The sequence below is a fragment of the Triplophysa rosa genome, linkage group LG14 (assembly GCF_024868665.1).
Source record: "Triplophysa rosa linkage group LG14, Trosa_1v2, whole genome shotgun sequence".
Classification (NCBI taxonomy): domain Eukaryota; kingdom Metazoa; phylum Chordata; class Actinopteri; order Cypriniformes; family Nemacheilidae; genus Triplophysa; species Triplophysa rosa.
Genome location: NC_079903.1, coordinates 2,092,888 through 2,118,802, shown reverse-complemented (window position 1 = coordinate 2,118,802; position 25,915 = coordinate 2,092,888). Strand labels below are relative to the sequence as shown.

At 45.8% G+C, this 25,915-nt stretch overlaps 1 protein-coding gene across 12 annotated transcripts in view; it reads right to left on the bottom strand.

The window, feature by feature from the left end:
• Nucleotides 1-25,915, bottom strand: part of elna (elastin a) — a 169,320-nt gene that overhangs the window by 125,201 nt on the left and 18,204 nt on the right. For 11 of the 12 annotated variants that reach the window (XM_057350357.1, XM_057350344.1, XM_057350354.1 and 8 more), the window contains exons 2-4: nt 8,446-8,505; nt 4,379-4,417; nt 3,044-3,115 (exon numbers count right to left, since the gene is read on the bottom strand). In XM_057350357.1, coding sequence (XP_057206340.1) covers nt 3,044-3,115; nt 4,379-4,417; nt 8,446-8,505 — 171 coding nt within the window. The remainder of the gene's footprint in view (nt 1-3,043; nt 3,116-4,378; nt 4,418-8,445; nt 8,506-25,915) is intronic. The other variant, XM_057350348.1, reaches the window with a different exon arrangement.

Sequence of the window (25,915 nt, the reverse complement as noted above, 5' to 3'; positions counted from 1 at the left end):
GTGCGTGTGCATCCGTGTGTGTGTGTGTCTCTATGTCTATGTGTGTTAGTACGTGTGCATATTGTGTGTGTGGAGTGTTTTGTATGTGGGTATGTCTGTCTTCTGTGTTTTCAACCTTTTCTTGTTTCTGCAGGTACAACTTTAATTATTTTGCTTATAGTCAATATGTCTCATGGACAGCTGCTTTGTAACAATGAAAATTGTAAAAGCGCTATATAAATAAAGTTGAGTTGCGTTATCTAAGGTCCAGCTAATGGTCAGTGGTGTGTTAAGTGCAAAAAGTAAGAGTAAATGAGAGCAAAAGTTTGTACGTTAGCTTTCCTGTAGCTCAGTGGTTAGAGCATGGCGCTAGCAATGCCAAGGTCATGGGTTCGATCCAAGGGATTGCACGTACTTTGATACAGATGTATAATATAATGCAATGTAAGTCGCTTTGGATAAAAAGCGTCTGCCAAATGCATAAATAAAATGTAAATGTGAAGACTGAGATCCAAATGGTGTCCACTTCCCCCCAGAGCTGTTAGATTTACCTGAAAGAGATTAGGTCATTATGTCCTACTTCTTTTCAGCTATCACAGCCAAAGACAACTTCCAATGCAAAATCTGATAGTAAGGAGTTTTTTGCGCTCTTTGAAAGTGGAAAGGTCTCTTTCAGAAAAGCCAGTAAGTTGGTCCAATTCATTCCTTATCTCTTCAAACATGTTGCTGGGGCCCAGATGAAATCTGGAAATTCAATTAAATCTGAATAGTGGTAATAAGCACCCGTACAGCTTGAATTGACAGAGAAACCAACAATATTTACTCTACGGTATCAGAGGGGCGCAGCTGCGCACCTATACACTACGGTTTCCACTTATTGTATTGCCAATGTTCCAATAACACAATCAGCACTTATGTGCCATTGCTTGTATAGGCAGGGGCAGACTGACCGGTAGGACTTTCTGTCAAAGTCCAGAATGGCCATCCCACCGATGGCCTACGGCCGTGATAAGGGACGGACTGGTCATCTGGAGGAACTTTTCCCGGTGGACCACTAAAGTATGGGGCCAGAATGGATGCCTGGGCCAGACAGATGGATGTATTATAAACGCGAATGCACGCAACGTGAAGGCATTAGCGAGTCGGACACGTATGCATGTAATGCAATGACACGTTACATACAACACATACACCCCCCCCAATTGACAGAAATGGTGGAGGGCCGAATAATCCATGGCCGATTTTGCTTCCCAGACCGCCCCTGTGTATAGGTTTGATGTAAATTTACACATATGGATGAAAGTGTTAAGCTGAAAATTTTCTTTGGCCAACCCTGATGAGCCAGCAATTATAAAACAGTGGACATATTCTCATTTATTAAAATTAACTCCTCAATGTGCTGTTGTATTTGATGAGGTTTTCCACCAGCTCCTAAAAGCAGGCCATTACTATACAGTATATTGTGTATGTATCATCATGGCACCATGGTAATTTTTGTTTTATCTTATTAAGCTGATTTTGATTTAAGATTTTCTGATTTAAACGAATAAAGGGCTACTGAAAACCATCCAGATCTCATTAGAATTCACAATTTTATTCCATTTCGTATGAATTCATACATTTATGTGTTTTATAAGGGGGGCATAAAAGCCACACAAAACAGTCCGAAAAATCTCTGTTGTTCTTCACGCAAATTTGACTTTTGAATATTTAACTCTAAAAATTGCCAGTTCAACCCCTAGACTAGTGATTCTCCTATATCACCCTCCCAAACCTATTTCTAAATGTTACAACTTTTTACAACTTTTACAACTGCATTAAATGAACTGTTAATTATTGTGTGTGCTGTCTCCATATGTGTAATTAATTGGGTGATTTCAATATCTATGCTGATACCGATAATACAGAATCCTGTGAACTTAAATCAGCGCTCGAATGTTTTAACTTTGAACACATGTTGATTTGTCCAAGCACTCAAAAGGGCACATGCTTGATCTTGTTTGTACAACCGGTTTGCAAAATGTCTGTGTTTGGCCATCAATCTGGTCTGTCTGATCATAATTCCATTGAACTAAACAGTGAATTGCCTTTTCCTCATCCTCGTTCTAAAATGAAATGAAATCAACCATAATTTATCGTAATCTTAACTCTGATAACCCATTACAGATAACATTAATTCAGACTCAACTTTCTTATATTACTGAACACACATGTTCTATTGACATCCTCTCAAAGTATAATTCCTCCATTTCCACTGCCCTCGACACTCTATCCCCCATTAAAAGTAGACCTGTACCCTCTAATTACACATCTCCCTGGTTCACTCCTGCTCTTCGCACTCTCAAAGCTACTGGCTGTCGGCTGGAATGTCTTTATAAGAAATCTGTCTTAGATGTTCATTTCAATGCCTATAAGGATCATGTTCATTCTTACAGGGCTGTCTTAAAACTGCACAATCTAATTACTATTCTACTCATTAAAAACGCCTCCTCTCGTCCCAAAACTTTGTTTTCCATAGTCAGTAAACTCACTAATCACCCTGCACCTGAAATAAGTAACTCATCTGGGCTGTGTTTCCCAAAAGCATCTTAAGCCTACATTGATTGTAGCTCCATTGGTGACAATGGTTCTAAAATCAACTTAAGGTTATGATGCTTTTGGGAAACGCAGCCCAGAGCTTTGCGAGTGATTTTAACACTTTTTATAGGACAAAATAACAATATTATACAATCAACTTCCCCTCTCTCCCCCCAAGACTGTCTTCTTACCTCCACTGCCAACTCCTTCTCTACCTTTGACCCTCCCACCCTAGTCTACATCACAGAATTAATCTAGACAGCAAAATTGTATTCATGTCACATTGATCCTGCCCCTACTGCCCTACTTAAAAAATGTACTTCTGTAATTTCTTCTCCTATTACGTTTCTCATCTCTCAATCACTTACTGAAGGCTTTGTTTCTTTGCCAAATTGATCCAGATTTTTATGTATTTTTCACACACTCAAAAATGTATTTATTTTTGTTTGAGATGGCTTTTTAAATTTGGACCGGAAAGAAATCTTACCAGCTCCAAAACCTCCAGACCCTGTCTGAGCACCAGTGCCGAGAGTCCCAGCAGCTCCTCCGTACCCCCCTGCTGAACAAGAGAAGAGCATCAGACCTTCTCCTGCCTTCAGTCACCTCCAGTATAACAGCTTACACTGTACATGTTGGCATGTCGCCAAACTAAACCTAGTAAGCTTCCTATGAAGGGAAAATTTTGAGACATCATAGGTACAGAGAAAGCTGTTGTACAGTCAGTTATGCTACTTTTTTCCTATAAAATAATAAATAGTTAAAACAAGCAGAGCGAAATATTCCAGATGTAGGGCAAAGCAAAATTTCAATTATAAATGTTAAATAAAAACACAATATTATTATTTGTGTATTCTGAACTTGTATGTAGATTTTTATATATTTTTGCGGAGGGCTATTTGTGTGCATTGGGATGTTGTTGCCTATGCAGAGAATTTCAACCAGTCATATGATTCTTATGAGTGTGTCCATGAGAGTGAAAATAACAAACACTCACCCTTTCAAAAATTAAACATTTTGTTGTAAAAGTGTAGTAACCATGGTTTTTTGGTGCATTTTCCATTTTTCTATACTTTACTATAGTAACCATTGCTGCGTCCTAATTCGCCTACTTATACTACGCACTAACAGTATGTACTGTTTTTGTTATGGAAAGTATATACATTTTAGTGTGTAGCAAAACAACATGCACACACTGGGACATACTATCAGGAAAGGGAAGTGGAGGTTGTTGCCTAGACAACGTTGTGGCCATTAACTGTCACGCACATCAACATACAGCTCATCTTTCCATTTAAGTATTTATTCATTTATTGTTCCATGTGTAATATCAGCCATTAGAGTGTGCATCATTCTGCAATTCCAATTTCTACCGGAAGTACTAGACCATCCGGGAAACTTTTCAACAAACTATGATTTGGGACAGCACATGTTTTAACTAAGGTTTTTGAAAAACGTTTTGGTAATCATGGTTTAACTACAGTTACCATGTTTTTTTTTAACTGTAGTAAAACCAGTTTTTTATGTTAAGTTAATTTATGTAAGGGCCTGTGTAATGTTCACTGTACTGTGGGCTTCTGAAAAAAAAATGAAAAAATATTAACTGTCTCTTGACAGAAGGATTTTGCATGGGCCAGGCACACATCTGCTGTTGGCTTGTGACCACAACAGCACTGAAGCCAAACACATTTCATCAGCCTCTTACTGTTACTGACTGCAGCTTTATTATTGCATGTTATTACTTTACCAGTGATCCTTTATACAAAGTAATATCACAATTAATAATTAAGATAATTAAGTCATTGATTGATAAAAATATTCCTACCTGCAGCTTTGGCCGGTTTGAATGAGTATGTCCCAGCACCTGTTTAAAACATGACAGTTACAGTAATCTTCTACAATGTAGGTAAAACTTGTAAGACTGACCACCTGATGCTTGCAAACATAGAAAATAAAATGTAAAATAAAAACTACATAATAATAACAATAACTGTTATATGCGCACAGATGTATTTCTGATCACCTTGAACCAAAATATAGGGTTAAAAATGTAACATTTTTAGTTTTGAAACAAGATATACATTTAATTAATATACTATATAATTTTGTTGATATGTAAAAACAATGTAGTTTTTTCATATTGGTCTATTGCACTTTAGTTTATATTTTGTAAAAACAATGTCGTTGTGAGTTCTCTGGATAACTAACCTTATCAAAAATAATTTTATTCAAATGAGCTTTTAGCATACTTCTTTTGAACTTAAAATAGGAAAGTATACTTTGTCTACTTCTTATGTACTTCGTACAAATATACTTTATGTGCTTGTCAGAAATACTGTATACTTAAATGTAAAGTATACTTGGCTTGTACTTGTGTACTTGTAATGATATACCCAGACTAAGAATGATACCACAAAAGACGGAAGTACAATGTCAAATGATGAGTTTAATAAATACAGGGGGGTTGAGAAAAATCCAAAATAATAATCCAAAGGGAGACAACAAGAAACACAGAGTCCAACAGAAAAACATCCACGGAAACAAAAAGATCAGGGTAATCCAAGTAAGTCCAAGGCAAAGTATAAGCGGTGCAAAATACGTTAATACTGGACCATGATAAGACAAAACAAAAGGTTTAAATAGAGTCTATGGGATCGTATTCAGGTCGAGTGCAATACGAATCAGGTGCGGGGTGATCAATGATGTCAGAGGGGTGCAGTGCATGATGGGAAATGTAGTCCTTGGGTTAAAGGTCTGGTGAAAGTGAGTGGATGAAGCGGGTATATGACTCTGGTGCGGGGGGCGTGCTCAACGAGGGCGGAGCTGATGTTACAGTACTCCTCTCTCCCGCAGGGGTTGGTGTCTCAGGTGATGGACGAGGGTTATCCCAAGGGAAGGCGGTAGGGTTGAGTCCATAGAGCCGGTGAGGTGACGTTAGAGGGAGCAGGCATGAAAGAGTCCAGAGCAGGGTGAGCAGGAGGGTGACCAAGAGACCAGCCAGGAGGAGCACCCAGGGCAGAGTCGAGGGAGGGAGGAGCCATGGTGGTAAGTGGAGAGCTGACACCCTGGGGACGAGCGACGGAGACGACGAAGGAGGAGTCCAGGGTGGAGCCACGCAGACAGAGAGCCCAGGTGACACCGAGGTTCCGGAGGGCCTAGGCGATGCCGATGGCTCAGGTGACCGAGGAGAAGGTGTGGCTAAGGCCGACCGCAGCGGAGCCAGTGAGAGTGAGGATGTAGGTGGAGCTGGAGGGAAAGAGGAGCCTGACAAAGACAGAGGGGTGGAGCGACAGCGCGCAGCCGGAGGAGGGGAGCCCCAAGGCGGCGGATGGTCGACGACTGACCAAGGCGGAGCCGGAGGGACGAGGGAGCCTGGTGGAGCTAGAGGGGGAGGATGGGCCATGGTGACGACGAGGGAGGTAGGAGCCGAGGTGGAGCTGTTGGGTCAGAGGATCGAGGTGGAGTCTGGGTCTCGGAGGCCTGGGGCAGAGACATGGGATCCTCAGATGTAGATGGCGGCTGGAGATCCAGAGTTTCACCCGACCCAATGGCGCTGGCAAGCTGAGGGTGAGCCAAAGGATTTCCAGCTGTCAACACCTCCAGAGCTGAACAACTGGCAGACGAAGGCAGTAGAGGCAGAGAGAGGGAGGGTGGGTGCTTGGGGAAAGACGAGGGAGATTTGGCTGTCGCGGGCGGGCTGGGCAGGACCTGTGGGTGCAAGGACAGGCTGGGCGGGACCAGCGGGAACTTGGCAGGGCCGGGCGGGACCGGCGGGGACATAGACAGGCTGAGCGGGATCAACGGTAAAGGGAGCAGCCAAAAGTCAATCTCATGAGACCAGCAACAGGAGTGTGGACGGAACTTCCCTCGAAGCCCTCAACGTCAACCAGAACTCCAACGGCAACAGACGATGTAGCTGACTCACGCACCTGGTCAGACGTCTCTCGGAGCTCCTGCTCCAGGACGACCGCTGGCTCAGTCGCTGTGTCTGGTGCAGGCGTCGGTGTCACGGTGTGTTCAGGCTCTCTGCCCGCGGTGACGTCCGACGATCGCTCCGTGCTGACGGGTGGTGACTGGCTGGTCTCTGGTTTGGGTCGGGATCCAAGGGGTTCGGAACACTGAACGGCAGGATATCGAGGCGTGCCTTTCGGGTGAGCCGGAACAACCCCGCCATTTACAGACGGAACCGGATGACTACCGTACCCGCTCCCATCGCCCTCCCCGACACAGAAATCTCACCCCATAGCCTGGAGGACTCTATTAATAAGGTCCTCCAGGGGGTATTCATCCGCGTCGGGAAGCATAATGAGAGCGAGCAGCTCATCATCCAGTCCCGACAGCAATAAATGGTTACAGTCGGGGTCGTCCCAACTTACCAGTGAGCATGCCTCGAAGAAGTCCTCCGCATACCGCACGCCTTGAAGAAATCCTCCGCATACCTCTCCAGAGACATGCTGTCCTGGCAGAGCTGCAACAACTGGGTCTCTGGAGAGGTGAAATCGTCGTCCAGGTCTGAATAGGGGTCCGTGAAGGATATGAGGATGGTGAAGGGGTCCGGGTTGATAGAAGGTGTGGTCATCGTGGAGATATTGGGTCCAGTATTCTGTAATGATATACCCAGACGAAGAACGATACCACAAAAGACGAAAGTACAATGTCAAATGATGAGTTTAATAAATCCAGGGGGGTTGAGAAAAATCCAAAATAATAATCCACAGGGAGACAACAAGAAACACAGAGTCCAACAGAAAAACATCCACGGAAACGAAAAGATCAGGGTAATCCAAGTAAGTCCAAGGCAAAGTATAAGCGGTGCAAAATACGTTAATACTGGACCATGATAAGACAAAACAAAAGGTTTAAATAGAGTCCATGGGATCATATTCAGTTGGAGTGCAATAAGAATCAGGTGCGGGGTGATCAATGATGTCAGAGGGGTGCAGTGCATGATGGGAAATGTAGTCCTGGGGTTAAAGGTCGGGTGAAAGTGAGCGGATGAAGCGGGTATATGACTCTGGTGTGGGGGCGTGGTCAACGAGGGCGGAGCTGATGTTACAGTACTCTTTTGATTGAGTAGCCTAATAAATACTTCTTTCACAACGTTAGCGGTGGTCATTTTATTACTCAGATTTTTTCTGGAAAAAAATATTTGATGCCTAACTTGTCCCGCACATTTTTGTTGATTTTGCACCTCATTCATGGGTCTATGACAAATCATAGCCCCATGAATGAGGTGCAAAATCGACAAAAATCCCATAGACAGGATCTATCAATCCATGTCCTAGCAATCATTTAGAGCATCCTAGCCTAGCCACAAGTTCCACAGACTTTTATTTAAAGGGATATCTTTGGATAAAATGTCATAGACATGTGAGAGTGGACTCGTTTGACTAAATGTAGAAAACAGTCAATCAGAAGAATCAGAATCAGAAGGATCTTTATTACCAAGTGTGTTTACACACACGTTGAATTTGACTTTGAATTTGAGCTTAGTGCAGAAGAAAGTGTACACATGGTGCAAACATAGTGCAAATATACATTAAGATAGAACAAAATGAGAATTAAATAAAAACAATAATGCACTATATACAAAAAGTGAAAAAATATAGACGTGTTATTTACAGGCTTAACCTATTGTTGCTTACAATTTACAGTTTCCAGATGCTATGTGCAATGTGCAAGTGTACAATCACATGTGCAAATCACAAACAACTTTCACCATTTTTTAGTATTCTACTAGTCCATTGATATTAGTATACCTACTACATAAAGAAAAGTATACTTAAAATACACTTGAACTTTCCTTAAGTAAACTTAACTTCAAGTATACTTCTTTTTGATAAGGGTAAAGCTATTGTGGTCATAACTCGTGGGTTTGGTTGCTGGTTGTACCTGGGTACACTCCAGCACCTCCTGGTCCTCCTCCGACTGCCCCCTGTGGCAGATACACTCCTGAAACAGAAAAACAAATGACATGAGAATCTGTTCATATTTCCCTCATTCTAACTTGACAACACCTTTAGACTTTTGGAAACACCATGTCCGAAAAAAAATGCTAGCATCAGAAAGCTTTCTCAGGCATTTTAGCAAGCTCAAGTTATCCTAGGAAGTTGACAGCTCACAGTAAACACACTCTACAACAAAGTCAAGCCCGCTATGTTCCTGTAACAGAAAGAGGCCTGAATAAAAGGAATAATTGGCAGAGCACACGTCAGGTGTTGACATTATTATTACCACAAGATGTGGTTCCCTTTCTCAAAAAAAGGAGAGTTTCCTCTCTCTCTGGGTTACCTCAGCCGCTCTCACCTTCTGCACGACGGTGAACGGCAAACTCGATGTTGCATCATGGCAAAGCGCAATGTCGAGTATAAACTGAGGTACCTCAGCCGCTCTCACCCTCTGCATGATGGTGAACGGCAAACTCGACGTTGCGTCATGGCGAAGCGCAATGTCGAGTATAAACACCAGCCCTCAGCACTCTCAGTCAGACAGTGCGTTGAGCTGCGCAGTTGCCAGGCAGGAAAAACAGCAGAGCCGATCTCCTCCCTGGGGGACCTCTCCCGGCAAGGAATCCGTACTGCTAGCCATCGAACCACCCCTTGGGGGGACGATGAAAAAGATCGTACCTTAGTCCCCGTCTCATTCTGGGAGCCTGTCTGGCTTCCCAGGCTGTCAGACTGGCTAGGGAAGACGATCCGTCTCGGCTACGCGATCCAGTCGCCTCACGCCCGCCAAGTTCAGCATCCGATATACCTCAGTCAGAGGCTAGGATGTTCCCGTACTTCGGGCCAAGGCCGCCACCCTTCTGGTGAAGGGAGTTATCGAGCCCGTCTCACCAGCCGAGATGTTCAACGGGTTTTACAGCCTGTACTTCATTGTCCCCAAGAAAGGCGGGGGGTTGCGCCCTATCTTGGGTCTGTGTGTTCTGAACAGGCACCTACACTATAGCTGCCTTTCAGGTTGATCACGCAGAAGCGCATCCTGACGTCCGTCAGGTGTCAGGACTGGTTCATGGCAATCGACCTGAAGGACGCATACTTCATGTCTCGATCCTCCCTCGACATCGGCCGTTCCGACGGTTCGTGTTCGAGGGACGGGCATATCAGTACAGGGTCCTCCCCTTCGGTCTGTCCCTGTCTCCACGAGTCTTTACGAAGGTCGTGGAAGCCGCCCTCCTTCCCCGTAGGGAAGGAGGTGTGCGGGTACTAACTATCTCGACGACTGGCTCAAGTTTTGGCACACTCTCGAGATCTGTTGTGTACACACAGGGACCTGGTGCTCCGGCACCTAGATCGGTGGGGCTACAGGTCAACTGAGAAAAGAGCAAGCTCTCCCCGGTGCAGAGCATCCTCTTTCTCGGTATGGAACTCGACTCTGTCCTCACGAGCGGCCCCGCTCACCCCCCGGGGGGGGGCGCGAGACCCGCGACGAGGAAGCCCGCACCCTCGCGGCCTCCCAGAGGCAGCGCGACTGACTAGCGCGCCCGATCAGTGTTGAACTGCCTGAAGATCAGACAGTCAGCGGTCCCCCTGTAACAAGAGGCTCCTGGGATTCATGGCATCCTCGGCGGGGGTGGCCCCCCCTCGGGTCGATGCATATACGACCGCTCCAACACTGGCGGCAGAGTCAAGTTCCTTGGAGAGCGTGGCACACCGGCAGCAGGCGTTGGTCACACGCTTTTCTGCCGACACACCCTAAGGGGTGCCGTGTGCAACGGGCGAGCAGTGTCGGGGCGGTGGACGGGCCCCCGCCTGCGTTGGCATTCAACTGCCTAGAGTTGTGGGTTGTGCTACTTGCATTGAGGAACTTCCTCTCGTGCAGGGAAGCACGTGCTGGTCCGGTCGGACAGCACAGCTGCTGTGGCGTATTCTTCACTCACAGCAGCTAACATGACTCGCCCGACGCCTCCTCCTCTGGAGTCAGCAAGTGATCAGCTCCCTGCGAGCCACACACATCCCAGGCGTCCTGAACCAGACAGCCGATGCACTCTCTCGTCAGTCGACGCCTCGCGGAGAGTGGCGACTCCCTTCTCGCGCAGCCGGCTCATTTGGGGCAGTTCGGCCAGGCACAGGTGGTCCTGTTGCCTCCCCGGACTCCACCCATTGTCCGCTTTGGTACTCCCTGTCCGAGGTACCCTCGGCACGGATGCCCTTGCGCACAGCTGGCCACGGGACAAGTGGAAGTACGCTTCCCCCCAGTGAGCCTCATTGCACAAGTCCTGTGCAAGGCCAGGGAAGAGGAGCATCAAGTGGTACTAGTTACGCCCCTTTGGCCTAACCAGGACTTGGTTCTCGGAGCTGAGGCTCTGACAACAACTCCCCCCTGGCCGCTCCCCCTGGTTCCCCAGGGGAAGGGGCACGCTATGGCATCCCAGGCAAAACCTGGCTCCATGACTGGACGGGGCGAGGAGAGGGCGGTTGAAACGTCACTCAGGCTAGGGCTTCGGCCACTGGGCGGCTATACGCCCATAGGTGGCGCCTCTTCTCGTCCTGGTGCTCTTCTCGGTGAGAAGACCCGCGGAGTTGCTCGGTCGGGTACGAGCTGTCCCGTCCTCAAGAGAGATGGGGGAGTAACCTCTCCCCCTCCACACTGGGAATGTATGTAGCCGCTACGGCCGCTCATCATGACCCAAGTGCTGGGTAGCTTCTGGGACAGCACGACCTGGTCATTAGGTTCCTAAGGGGCGCGAGAGGGTGACCACCTTATCCGCGCTCCGTACCCTCTTGCGACCTAGGTGGCGGGCCTTTAGAGGCCCCGCCCCCTTCGAGTCTCTCGGGGTTGCCGCTCTTTCTCAGTCTTGATAAAGACGGCTTTCCGCAGGGCTCTCACCTCCAAGAGGGTAGGGGATCTACAAACACCCTCCATGTCCACAGATTGCCTAGAACTCTGGGCCGGGATTCTCACGTTATATTGAGACCCCGCCCCGGCTACGTGCCCGAGGTTCCCACCACTCTCCCGAGAGACCAGGTGGTGAACCTGCAGGCGCTCCCCACCGGGGAGGAAAACCCAACCTAGCCGTGTTGTGTCCAGTACGCGCACGGCGCCTCTACTTGGACCGCACGCAGAGCCCAGAAGCTCTGAGCAGCTCTTTGTCTGTTTCGGGGGTCAGCAGAAGGGAGGGCTGTCTCCAAACAGAGGCTGGCGCACTGGATCAGGGATGCTTCCATTAGGGCATACCGATCTCTATTCGTCCCTGCCCGTGGGGGTGAGGCACACCCCTCTTGGGCACTGGCTCAGGGCGCCTCTCTGGCAGACATATGCGGAGCTGCGGGTTGGGCTATGCCTAACAACTCCGTGAGGTTCTAATACCTACGCGCGGCACAGTGTGGGACCGGCAGCCGGTAGGGCGTACGCCTGCGGAAGCCCTTCCCCCTCCGGGGGGAGCAGTGGCGATCCCGCCTCACTTCTTTCCCCTCGGGTAAAGAACAGGCATTCCATCCATCACTAAGCACCCTTCCAGGGGACAGGCTGGGCAGAGCAGCCCTGGCCCCTTAGGCCGGGGAACAGTTGAGTGTTCCCACATAGCTCTAACCGGACCTAGTGCTCCAGACGTGGTAACACCCCCTCCGTGGGCTGTTCCGTCTGATGTATCCTCATGAATGGTTCCCACCTTGGCAACCCATGACCTCCCCAGTTGGTCTCCCACCTTGCGGTTAACTCCTGTTCGCACTTTCTTCCCATGAGTTCCCTTTCTGTCGGTCTCTCGACGTTGTGTCAAACCTATCATCTTCTGAGTATTTAGAAAAGGCCAATGAAAATTGGCGAATGAAATTTGCATGCCGGGCTCCTCCCCGGATGTCCGGGTATAAGAGGGAAGCCGGCGTGCTCATTCATTCACCTTTTGTTCTTCAGAGCCTACGCATCTGATGAGCAGCTCCAGGTCTTCGCTGATCTTCCAGATCTTCGCTGATCTTCCAGTTCTTCGCTGGTATCCTGCTGGAATCTACGACGTGGTGCAGCGGACAGTCCCTTCCTGCGGCGACTTTCCCCTGGGCGTCTCGGCAGTTCCAGAAGTGTCTGAGCACTTTATTTCTAAAAGAGTAAATTTCTCCAACGTGGTATGTCCCGCTGTTCTCTTGGGTGCGACGCGCTCATTGAGTAAGGGGATGGACACGATGTCTGTCTCACATGTTTGGGTCTCCAGCACGCTGAGGCAGCCTTCGTGGATACATCTTGCCCGCACTGCGGGAAGATGCCTATCCAGATGTTGCGGTCACGGGTGGCTGTATTCTTTATGGGTAAAACCACCACCTCGTCTGTTACCCGATCCGTGACGGCAGTGACTACGGCCCTGCCGCCCGTTTCAGTTAACACCGGGGGTGATATGGGGATCACCGTGAACGTTAGACCGCCAGCCACAGGCTCACGGACCGTTCACGCCCTGTCACGCTTGTCTGACCATCCCTTAAGAGACGGTCCTACTCCGTCTTGTTCCTCCGCCACGTACTCGGGAGTGCGTGACGAAGATGAGATGTCGATCACAGCATCGGAGGGCGACCTCTTGGCATCCGACCCCGACGATTCCTCGGAGCTCCCTCCCCCGGGGGGACGAGCCCAGTAAGAGGCGGACGTTGAGATGTCAACCATGCTCTTCCGGGCCGCCGCGAGCATTGGGCTGCAGTGCACAGCACCGCCTTTACCCCAGCGCTCGCGGTTGGATACGTGGTACCTGGGGTCTGAGCGCGGCTCCAAGCCGCGCCCAGCGCCAGTCCCGTATTTCCCGGAGGTACAAGGAGCTGAGTAAGACTTGGAACGCGCACCTCACGGCTCGTTCCAGTCAGAAAGGCTCAGTCGCCCTTACTTCCCTCGATGGTGGGGCGGCCAGGGGCTATGTCGAGATCTCCCAGTGCACCTATGCCCGCAGACAGCGGCCACCTGGAGGGCTTGGCCTAGACTCCCATCCAAGGCGTGTAAGTTTTCGGCATTGCTGGTGTCGAAGGCTTACATGGCTGCGGGTCAGGCCGCCTCCTCCCTCCACGCCATGGCCATCCTGCAGGTCCACCAGACCAAGGCATTGAAGGAGCTCCACGAGGGTAAGACCGACCCAACGGTTATGCAGGAACTCCGTACCGCCACCGATCTCGCTCTACGGGCGACTAAGGTGACGGCATGGGCCTTGGGTCGGGCGATGTCCACCATGGTGGTCCAAGAGAGGCACCTCTGGCTCAACCTTGTGCAGATGCGGGACGCTGAGAAGGTTCACTTTCTCGACGCCCCCATCTCGCAGGGAGGGCTGTTTGGTGACACCGTTGAGGATTTCTCTCAGCAGTTCTCAACGGTGAAGAAGCAGACGGAGGCTATCAAGCACATCTTGCCCCGCCGTGACTCGGCCGTCGTCAGGCCTCCGAGATCCCGAGCGGCGTCTTCTTCCCGGCAGCCCCGGACCTCTTCGACTCCGGATCCGGCTCCAGTGCCCCCTTCTCAGGCTGCCTCCCGGAGAAGGACGTCGAAGAGGAAACCGCCTCCCCGTCAGCAGCCGTCGCGGAAGTAGAAGCGGCCCTGACGGAGAGACCCCAGGGAGATTGAGATTACCATCGGGCCCGATTCCAGCCACCACATCGCTGGATCGGATAGGGACGGTTCCTGCCCCGTCCTACCATCAGCTGGTCCCCCCCCGGGGGGCCAGCGCCCACTTCCTCACGAAAAGAGTTTCCTCTCTCCCTGGGTTGTCACAGCCGTTCCCACCCTCTGGTCGATGGTGGACGGCAACTCGATGTTGCGTCATGGCGAAGCGCAATGTCGAGTATAAACACTGGCCTTCAGCACTCTCAGACAGACTGTGCGTCGAGCCAGACAATCGCCAGGCAGGAAAAACAGCAGAGCCGATCTCCTCCCCGGGGGTCCTCCCTCGGCAAGGAATCCGTACTGCTAGCCATCGAACCACCCTCCGGGGGGACGATGAAGCAGATCAAACCTCTAGTCCCCCTGTCACAGTTTCTGGGTTCCTGGTCTCAGCTTCCCAGACTGTCAGGTTGGCTGAGGAAGACGATCCGTCTCGGCTACGCGATTCAGTTTGCAAAACGTCCGCCCAAGTTCCGGGGCGTCCTCTTTACCTCAGTCAGAGGCAGGGATGCCCCCGTGCTTCGGGCGGAGGTCGCCTCCCTTCTGGTGAAGGGAGCGATCGAGCCCGTCCCACTGGCCGAGATGTTCAGCGGGTTCTACAGCCCGTACTTCATTGTCCCCAAGAAAGGCGGGGGGTTGCGCCCTATCTTGGATTTGCGTGTTCTGAACAGGCACCTACACAAGCTGCCTTTCAGGATGGTCACGCAGAAGCGCATCCTGGCGTCAGTCAGGCGTCAGGACTGGTTCATGGCAATCGACCTGAAGGATGCGTACTTTCATGTCTCGATCCTCCCTCGACACCGGCCGTTCCTGCGGTTCGCGTTCGAGGGACAGGCATATCAGTACAGGGTCCTCCCCTTCGGTCTGTCCCTGTCTCCATGTGTCTTTACGAAGGTCGTGGAGGCCGCCCTTCTTCCCCTCAAGGAAGAAGGTGTGCGGGTACTCAGCTATCTCGACGACTGGCTCGTCTTGGCTCACTCGCGAGATCTGTTGTGTACACACAGGGACCTGGTGCTCCGGCACCTAGATCGGTTGGGGCTACAGGTCAACTGGGAAAAGAGCAAGCTCTCCCCCGCGCAGAGTATCTCCTTTCTCGGTATGGAACTCGACTCTGTCTCCATGACAGCACGACTGACTACAGAGCGTGCCCGGTCAGTGTTACGCTGCCTGAAGGTTTTCAGGCAGCCGGCGGTCTCCCTGAAACATTTTCAGAGGCTCCTGGGGCACATGGCATCCTCGGCGGGGGTGGTCCCCCTCGGGTTGATGCACATGCGACCGCTCAAACACTGGCTACAGAGTCGGGTTCCTTGGAGAGCGTGGCACACCGGCAGCAGGCGTATGGTCATCACGTCCTTCTGTCTGCGCACCCTGACCCCTTGGTCGTCGATGGCCTTCCTACGGGAGGGGGTCCCCCTAGGGCAGGTATCAAGACACGTCGTGGTAACGACGGATGCCTCCCTTCAGGGCTGGGGTGCTGTGTGCAACGGGCACGCAGTAGCGGGGCGGTGGACAGGCCCCCGCCTGCGATGGCACATCAACTGCCTAGAGTTGTGGGCTGTGCTACTTGCGCTGAAGACGTTCCAACCCTTCGTGATGAACAACATTATTTCACTTTAAACCCACGAGAGAGAATAACCGCAACAACCGTTTAAAAAGTTCCCGATTGACGTACTTTAAACGTAAGTACTTTAAATGTAGCGGGAACTGTCAACACTTCACAACATCTCATTTCAAACTTCTTCTCTGGATGGATGTATAAGTCTATAGTTAGTATTTTCACATTTGCAAAGAAAACAACGTTTTCTAATAACACAACGTTCTTTATTTGCTTTATGTTATGTTATAAAAGAACACACAAGCCCTGTAGAATTTACAGCACCTGTCTCCATTCCAATAATAATGCATGTGACATTGCCATGTACAAACATAGTCTTGTGTTGAGTTTCGGTTGTTTGACGCATTAACATTAGATAATTAGGACATGCATAGCACTGCACATATTTTTACATTTACACTTTAGGTGTTTCTGATGTAGTTCTGCTAAGCCACAACATTAAAATAAATAGTATTATATTAATAATAATTATCATAATTAATTAATTATAATTAATTGAATTGACCGAACCCTGGTAATACTACCAGAAATGACTCAGATTGCATGCATTATTATGAAATAAGAATGTAGTGTTTAGCATACAACCGTAGCTATTAGTATCAAGACAAACGGTATTCTGTTTTGAAAACAACCAAAAAAGGTGAACAACAGGACAATGATTGAATATCTTATAATGCAGTAGCTGCACACTAATGCCCCGGTTCATGAGAGAAAGTAGAAAGTGGCTGTCAGTACAATGTTGAGAGGGATGTGATACTGATCTTGGCACAGGCTAACATAACATTCATTGAACAATTGCTTTATGACGGTTTGTAAGAAATGGGAGAAACTCCGCCTGCCTTTAGCAGTAAAGGAAGTGTCTAATCACCATGTTACAGAGTAATATCAGAATCAAATGGAGGATGTCCTGTTTCTGTGAGGTATCAACATGCTGTTATTGTCTGGAAGAACAGACCAGTACAGAGTCCTCAATGACCTTTAGAATCTACTGTGCATTCTTATTAGAGTAAAACGGCTATAAAGTCAATATAAGAGATTTACAAATCTGGCATGACAAAATTGTGACACGATACAAATGCCTGGATGCACATTATAGTAGTAATTGGACTCAGTAAAGCCACAGAATGGCAGACATATTCCACACATAAAACATGAGTAATTTGTTCGCAAAATGTATCAGTCTAGTCCTTGTTTTATTTTTGTGATTTAATGGCTTTTTATCTTTGCTTTGAATTATAGCTACTTGCAGTGTTTTTAGGCAGTCGAACAAGAAGGCTTTAGGATGCTTACACACTTTACAAATACAAGCTAATAAAAACATCCAGAAGCTGGGTCAGGAACAGATTTGTGTTTAAAGGGACCATTCACCCCAAAATTAAAATTCTGTCATCATTTACTTACCCTCAGATACTTCCAAACCTGTACAAATTTCTTTGTTCTGCTGAACTCAAAGAATGTCAGTAACCAAACAGATTTTATCCCCCATTGACTCCCAAAGTATTTATTTTCCCTACTATGGCAGTAAATGGGGGACATTTTTCCAAATATCTTCCTTTGTGTTAGCAAAACAAAGAAATGTATACAGGTTTAGAATAACTTGAGGTTGAGTAAATGGTGACGGAATTTATATTTCTGGGTGATGTGCAGGGAACCAAATTAAGAACTGGTTATACATTTGTGCATTCTGTATGTGGGGTGACTTGTTTCAAGGACATGGCTAATTAACACATTTATAAAGCCTTGACTCATAGAAGTGTCTCTCTCCATTGCTGATGATTGACAGTCTTAACTAGACCGAAACGTTGGTTTGTTAATAAAGAATGTTTCTTAAATAGAGATTAATGCTTGCTTGTCTTTGGGTTCATTAAAAGAGTAGTTAAGTTGAATAAATACATATATAATACATTACAATGTTGCATTGTTTCAAAGCAGCTTTAAATGAAAAATAAAACACAAAAGAAGACAATTAGTGTGAAGAATACAAACCATCCTAATAAAAGCATGTTAACGGAAGTTAATCTAATATCAACTCCCGGTGAGCAAGCCAACACAGCAAGGAACCAAAACTCCAATGATGAAAAAATTGAGAAAACCTCTCGAAACTAGTTTCATCTGAGAGTGCCAGTTCTTCTCTGACATATTAAAGCTGCAGTCAGTCACTTCTGAGTAAAATTAACAGGGAGTACATAAGTAGGCCACCATTTATATGATTAACAGGCAGTGGCGTAACTTTGTTTTGAAAAGTGTTGGGGACAGAGATGATAAAACAATTATTTTATAAATTGTTTCTGTGATAACTCGTTGGGAATATTTATCATATATAATGGGGGCTCCGTCCATTGGCTACTCCGCTTTTCGACACCAGCTCTCACAGTATGTGGTTACAAAACTGTCATTTGGGGAAGGTCACTTGGCTGTTGCGGTGCATTATACTTAAAAACAGTTTTTCTTATGACTAAAAATGTCACTTATTCATTGGTTTACGCGTTTTTGTGCATGGACACTGGATGCTGTCACGGATCGTCTGCGGATGAACCCAAATGCAGGCAGGCAGTGGTGAAGGGGTTAAACAAGAAATATTTATTAAAAAAAACACAAAACAAAAACCCACGATGGGGTATAAATCAGGAACAAAACTAAGAACAAACAGAAACCAAAAGACTTCCCACGAAGGGCAAAACAAGAAAAGAACAACTAGACTTATAATCAAAAAGATAAAGACAAGACTAAACTAAGACACGACATCCAAACAAGGCAAGACTCCAACAAGGTATGAACTCACAACAGACAGGGGCACGGTACAAAGTACATACAACGTAATCCACGAACACAAGACAAAGAAACAAGAGGGTATATATAGGAAAGACAAACGAGGGATAATTAACACAGGGCAGGTGTGGGTAGTAAAACACTCAGGTTAAGATAACAAGGAAACGAGAGGAGCGGGGCCAATGATGAGACACTGGAGAGAACGCATATTATTGTCAAAAGGACAATAATATGTTTCTCTCCACACATAACCAAAGGCTTTGCCATGGCTCTGCTACAGGACCAAGAAAGACATGACTAAATGAAGCAGAGCCATGACAGAATGCACAAGCAAGCGTGTGTGCAGAGGATGCATGCATTTTTATATTGGCCACGTTTCTCTGTCTCCTGCAAATATAACTAAGATGCGCATCCTGTGTTTTCCACGAGTTTTAGATGTTAATGGGCCTAAACAATACACACCTTCCGCAAGCATTTCTTCCAAAAAGTGGTGGGGAAATGTCCCATTAGCATAGCTGCTGTTCATTACTTTTAAGCAGCAGATAATATTTTGCACCTGATTAAAGGGACAGTTCACCCAAAAATAGGGTTGGCTGTTTTATATTAATTGCATCCAGAATAAAAGTTTGTGTTTACATCATATATGTCTGTGTACTGTGCATATAAATTTCTATTAAGCACTCTGCCAGTTTCAATAATTTTGAGGTTTCGTCCAGTCTAGATGAAATGTTTAACTGAGTATCATCCGTAGAGCAATGGAAGCTAATTCCATGTTTTATAATACTATTACTTGTACAAAAGGGCAGCATGTACAGTATGTGGAGAATAGCAGGGCCCTAAAACAGATCCTAGAGGTAATCTATAGTTTACTGTCGTTTGATTTGATGATACCCTATTTAAATGAACAAACTGACATCGGTCAGATAGATACGATCTGAACCAGTGTAATGCTTTCCCCTGAATACCGGCATAATTCTGTAAGCGATCTAGAAGAATGGCATGGTCAAGCAAAACTAAGAGTGAGATGCAGATGTGATGTGATGCTAAGATTAGGTCATTTGTTGTTTTATGAGCGTATTTTTTTGCACAGATACTACGTTTTCTAATATTTTAGACAGATATGGAAGTTTTAATTTAATGGGTGCAACAATATCTAATTTATTAGAAAATATGGCGTTTATACTGCTTGTGGCTTCTCCAAGATCGTGTGTATATGGGTCTACTGAATAGTTGAGACAGGATCTAATTTGTTAAACAAATTAAACATGAACAAAATACAGATAATCAACTGTTACGACTCGGATTGCTAAATATTAGATCTCTCTCTAATAAAGCACTTTTTGTTAACAATATGATAACAGATCATAAAATAGACATGTTCTGTTTGACAGAAACATGGCTAAAACCAGATGATTATATTACTTTAAATGAATCTGTCCCCCAAGATTATTATTATAAACACGAGCCTCGTCTAAAAGGCAGAGGGGGAGGTGTCGCAGCACTTTACAATAACTCTTTTAGCATTTCCCAGAAGTCTAACTCTAAATATAATTATTTTGAAGTCATGGTACTTCATGTTTCAACACCTAATACTAAGGATAAAACATTTTTTTTATTTATTCTAGCTATTGTATATAGGCCTCCAGGGCACCACACAGATTTTATTAAAGAATTTGGTGGGTTCTTATCAGAACTAGTACTGGCCGCAGATAGAGTCCTTGTCGTCGAGCGCAACTTTAAGACAAACTAAATTAGAGGTATTTCATACAGCATGGAAGGATATTATTCGAAAATACAGGAAAGCCCTAAAAACTTCAAGATCCGCCTACTTTTCATCACTAATAGAAGAAAACCAGCACAACCCTAGGTTTTTATTTAACACTGTGGCTAAATTAACAAAAATAAATAGTCAGTGACTTCTGATCCTGTATATCAGCATAGCTGTGATGAATTTATGAATTACTTCACAAATAAAATCCAAGATATTAGAGAAAAAATTATAACAATGCAATCAGAAGTGAAACCCGCTGAACAAACTAACTACAGCGCCCTTAAGGAGAAAATGAAATTATTTTATACCGTAGATCAAGATGAGCGGTCTAAAATCATTAGATCATCTAAATCAACAACATGCATGCTAGACCCTATACCTACAAATCTACTGAAAGAGATGCTCCCAGAAATTATAGATCCTATTCTTCGTATTATTAACTCATTTCTGACATTAGGACATGTGCCTAAAGCATACAAGGTGTGTTATAAGGCCCTTTGTCAAAAAACCCCAACTCGACCCTAGAGAACTAGATTTTTTTTAGATTTAGATTCAATTTATTGTCATTGCACATGTACAAGGCAATGAAATGTGACCTCTGCATTTAACCCATCCAGAGAGTAGTGAACACACGTACCCCCGGAGCAGTGGGCAGCTATCACTACAGCGCCCGGGGAGCAAGTAGGGGTAAGGTGCCTTGCTCAAGGGCACCTCAGTTGTTACCCGCCGGCCCTGGGAATCGAACCGGCAACCTTCTGGTCATGAGTCCGACTCTCTAACCATTAGGCCACAACTGCCCCTATACCATTAGGTATCAACTGCCCCTATGGAACTAGGGAACTACAGGCCTATATCGAACCTACCTTTCATATCTAAAATTCTGGAAAAAGTAGTTTCAACTCAATTATGCTCCTTCCTCCAAAGGAATGACATCAATGAAGAATTCCAGTCTGGATTTAGAGCATGTCACAGTACAGAGACTGCTTTGATCAGAGTTACAAATGATCTGCTATTGGCGTCTGACCCGAGGTTGTATCTTGTTATTGATGCTACTAGACCTTAGTGTGCATTCTATACCATTGACCACAGCACACTCCTACATAGACTTGAAAATTACGTGGGCATTAAAGGAATAGCTTTGAAATGGTTTAAATCTTATTTATGTGACCGTTTTCAATATGTAGCAATAAACAATGAGGTGTCACGCAAATCGCAAGTCCAGTACGGTGTACCACAGGGCTCAGTCTTAGGGCCTCTGCTCTTCGCATTATACATGCTACCTCTGCTTTCACTGTTATGCTAATGATACTCAACTTTATATTTCCTCGAAACCTCATGAAACACAGCAGTTCCATCGAATAATGGAATGCATAGTCGATATAAAAAACTGGATGAGTAACAACTTTTTATTACTGAACTCGGACAAAACAGAAGTGTTACTTATTGGACCGAAAACTGCTATAAGGAACAACCAAGAATACTGCTTAATTATTGACGGATGTTCCATAAAACCCTCGTCGTCAGCAAAGAATCTTAGCGTTCTATTCGATAGTAGTCTGTCATTTGAGAGCCACGTTGCCAACACCTGTGAAATTGTGTTTTTTCCATTTTAAGAATATATCTAAACTACGTCATATGCTGTCAATGTCAGTTGCAGAGAAGTTAATTCATGCATTCATGACATCAAGACTAGATTACTGTAATGCACTGTTAAGTGGTTGCCCTGCAGGCTTATTACAAAAACTCAAACTGTTCCAAATGCGGCAGCTCGAGTTCTTACACATACAAAAAAGTATGAACATATTAGCCCGGTTCTGTCAACCTTGCACTGGTTACCTATAAAGCAGGGGTGTCCAATGTCGGTCCTGGAGGGCCACTGTCCTGCAGAGTTTAGCTCCAACTTGGCTCAACACACCTGTTTGGAAGTTTCTAGTCTGCTTTGTGAGACCTTGATTAGCTGTTCAGGTGTGTTTGATTAGGGTTGAAGCTAAACTTTGCAGGACACCGGCCCTCCAGGACTGACTTTGGACACCCCTGCTATAAAGCATCGCGTTAACTTTAAAATCTTGCTCATTACCTATAAAGCCCTACATGGTTTAGCTCCTCAATACATGAATGAACTCCTTTTGTATTACAGTCCTTCACGTGCACTACGCTCTCAGGCATCCTGTCAGTTGGTAATACCAAGAATTTCAAAATCAATTGCAGGTGGTAGATCCTTTTCCTATCTAGCGCCTAAACTTTGGAATAGTCTTCCCTGCACTGTCCGGGAGGCAGACACACTCTGTCAGTTTAAATCTAGACTAAAGATTCAATTCAATTCAATTCAATTTTATTTATATAGCGCTTTTCACAATGTGCATTGTTCCAAAGCAGCTTTACAGGAGCAAATAAGAAAAACACAGAAAGGTAAAACACAGCACAGTGCATGGTGTTTATAGACCAATCAAGATCATTATAATAAATAATATCTAATAAATAAATGAATAAATAAATAAATAATTAATAAATAAATGCAGTCTCCTTGTGAGCAAGCCAACACTGCACTGCTCTGCTGTGGCGAGGAACCCAAACTCCAATGATGAATAATGGAGAAAAAAAAACCTCGGGAGAAACCAGGCTCAGCCGGGAGGGCCAGATCTCCTCTGACGTGTCATAGCTGCAATCAGTGACCCCGACCAAGCCACCGAGCAACGTCCACGAAGAACAGGGAGAGCCCACGAGCCGCGACCCAGGAAGCCCCACCCGCCGAAACCGTGCAGGTCCAACCCGGTCCCATTCCGCGATCAACAACAGACAACAGAGGAACAACCAGGGAAAAGTAGTAATGGCATAATTAACTTTATTCCTCTGTTGTCCGAAATCGACCACAAAACAAGACCAACCAGACCAGACCCACACAGTCCCAACAAATGAAACGCCCCGAACCACAACCAACAAGCCCCCCCACTCCCTACAACCCCCCACCCAGCTACCTCCAATCAAAGTCACTGAGTGCAGCCATAACTTCAAACTGCTGTCATGTGATGTAAGTTTAGCATTAAATACCAAGTATTGTAAATTTAGCATTTATGTGACAGGTAGTCCGTCTTTGCTCTCGGTTGGGGATGGAATTGTCTGAGCTGGGCCGGCCAGATGGTCGCCTTTTTCTTGGGTGGTGATGGAATTGCCTTGGATGGAGCTGGGATGGTCAGTAAGTCCACAGGTTCTCGCAGGAGGATGGTACGGGATTTTCCGATGTAGCTGGCGTAATCTCTAGTTGTGGATGGGCATATGACGTTCATCTGGGCCTGGCGGAATCTCTCCCTACCTCGGGATGGGCATCCCGAGGCAAGGGCAGAAAGAGAATAATTAGCGTAGCTGCTGTTCATTAGCTATGTGTTAGTGAATGCTTGGCTGAAAAGATGCGTCTTTAATCTAGATTTAAATTGGGAGAGTGTGTCTGACCCTCGAATAGTATCGGGGAGGCTATTCCAGAGTTTAGGTGCTACGTATGAGAAAGCTCTACCCCCTTTGGTGGATTTAGTTATTCTAGGTGTTATCAAAAGTCTGGAGTTTTGAGATCTTAGAGAGCATGATGGGTTGTAGTGTGGTAGAAGCTCTGTTATGTAGGTAGGGGCTAAACCGTTTAAGGCTTTATAAGTAATTAAAAGAACTTTAAAGTCAATATGATACTTAATGGGTAACCAGTGAAGGGTTGATAACATTGGGGTTATGTGATCATATTTTCTGGATCTGGTTAGAACTCTGGCAGCTGCATTCTGAACTAACTGTAGTTTGTTTATTGATGATGCAGGACAACCACTAAGCAGTGCATTACAGTAGTAAAGTCTTGAGGTCACAAATACATGAATAAGCTTCTCTGCGTCAGCCACACATAAAATATTTCGCAATTTGGCAACATTTATAAGGTGGAAGAAGGCTGTTTTTGTGACATTTGAGATGTGATTTTTAAATGACAGGTTGCTGTCAAGGATGGAGGTGTGGAGAGAAGAACCCAAGCGCAGGCAGGCAGTGGTGAAGGGGTTAAACAAGATATATTTATTTTACCAAAAAACACAAAACAAAAACACCCACAATGGGGAAAACGAAACAGAGATATATATACACAAAACAAAAGACTTCCCACGTGGGGGCAAAACGTAAAACCAAAAAGAAGCAAAAACGTAACTCAAAAACTCAACCAAACGTCTTACAAAAAAAACACGACAGGGTAAACAAGGCAAACACACAAAACTCACAAATCAAGGACAAGGCAGAGAACGCATATTATTGTCAAAAGGACAATAATATGTTTCTCTCCACACATAACCAAAGACTTTGTATGACTCTGCTACAGGACCAAGAAAAACATGACTAAATGAAGCAGAGCCATGACAGGTTGCTGTCTAATATAACGCCAAGGTTTTTAACTGTATTTGTTGGAGTAGCAGTGCAGCCTTCAATTTGCAGGTCATAATCCGAAATATTCTGCTCAAGTGTCTTTGGTCCGATAAGTAATATTTCTGTTTTATTAGAATTTAAAAGAAGTAAATTACAAGTCATCCAATGCATTATATCGTCGATGCACTCTGCCAATTTGGATAGCTGGAAGGAATCATCTGGTCTTGATGAGATATACAGCTGAGTATCATCTGCATAACAGTGGAAGCTAATTCCATGTTTTCTAATAATGTTTCCAAGGGGCAGCATGTAAATGGAGAATAGCAAGGGTCCTAAAACCGATCCCTGAGGTAATCCATAATTTACTTGCGTTAGATTTGATGATTCACCATTTAAATGGACAAATTGATGTATGTCTGATAAGTAAGATCTGAACCATTGTAGTGCCTGTCCCTGAATACCGGTATAATTGTGTAAGCGATCTAGAAGTATTTTATGGTCTACAGTATCAAACACAGCACTAAGGTCAAGCAGGACTAGGAGTGAGATGTTACCTTTATCTGATGCTATAAGCAGGTCGTTTGTAATTTTAACGAGCGCAGTTTCAGTACTATGATGCGGTCTAAAGCCTGACTGGAATTTTTCGTGTATGTCATTATTTTGTAAGAAAGAGCACAACTGAGTGGACACTACTTTTTCTAGTAGTTCCCTGATGGAGGGAACGAGACGTTGTGTCCTCCTTGCCACAACACGTGCTGTCCACTGCAGCAGTCGTGAGAGGTCTCAGGCTCCTCAGAACTAAGGTGAATGAATGAGGCACGCCGTCTCCCTTTTATACCCGGATATCCGGGGGCGGAATCCGGCATGCAAATTTAAAAGATGCATCTTTTAATCTTGCATACACTACACTTCAATAATATAAATCCTCTGAGGGTTTAGCCTGCATTAGTTAGATCAGCCGGAACCAAAAACACAACTGATGTACTTGTTGCATCAAAGAGTGCAGAACAGTACTCTAATCTCAGCCAGTCTTGTCTCATTGTTCCAAGGTTACCACAGTGAGCAGGATGCAGTTCATGGCCTCACCTGATGGTAGAGCGGAGAATGGGAAGCGGCGACCTGACAAAAGCTGAGATGATAAATCTGGATAAAGAAGGATGCGGTCACCTGACACGTCTTCATGGCCTGACCTGATGGTAGAGCGGAGAATGGGAAGCGGCGACCTGACAATAGCTGAGATGATAGAGCTGGATAAAGAAGGA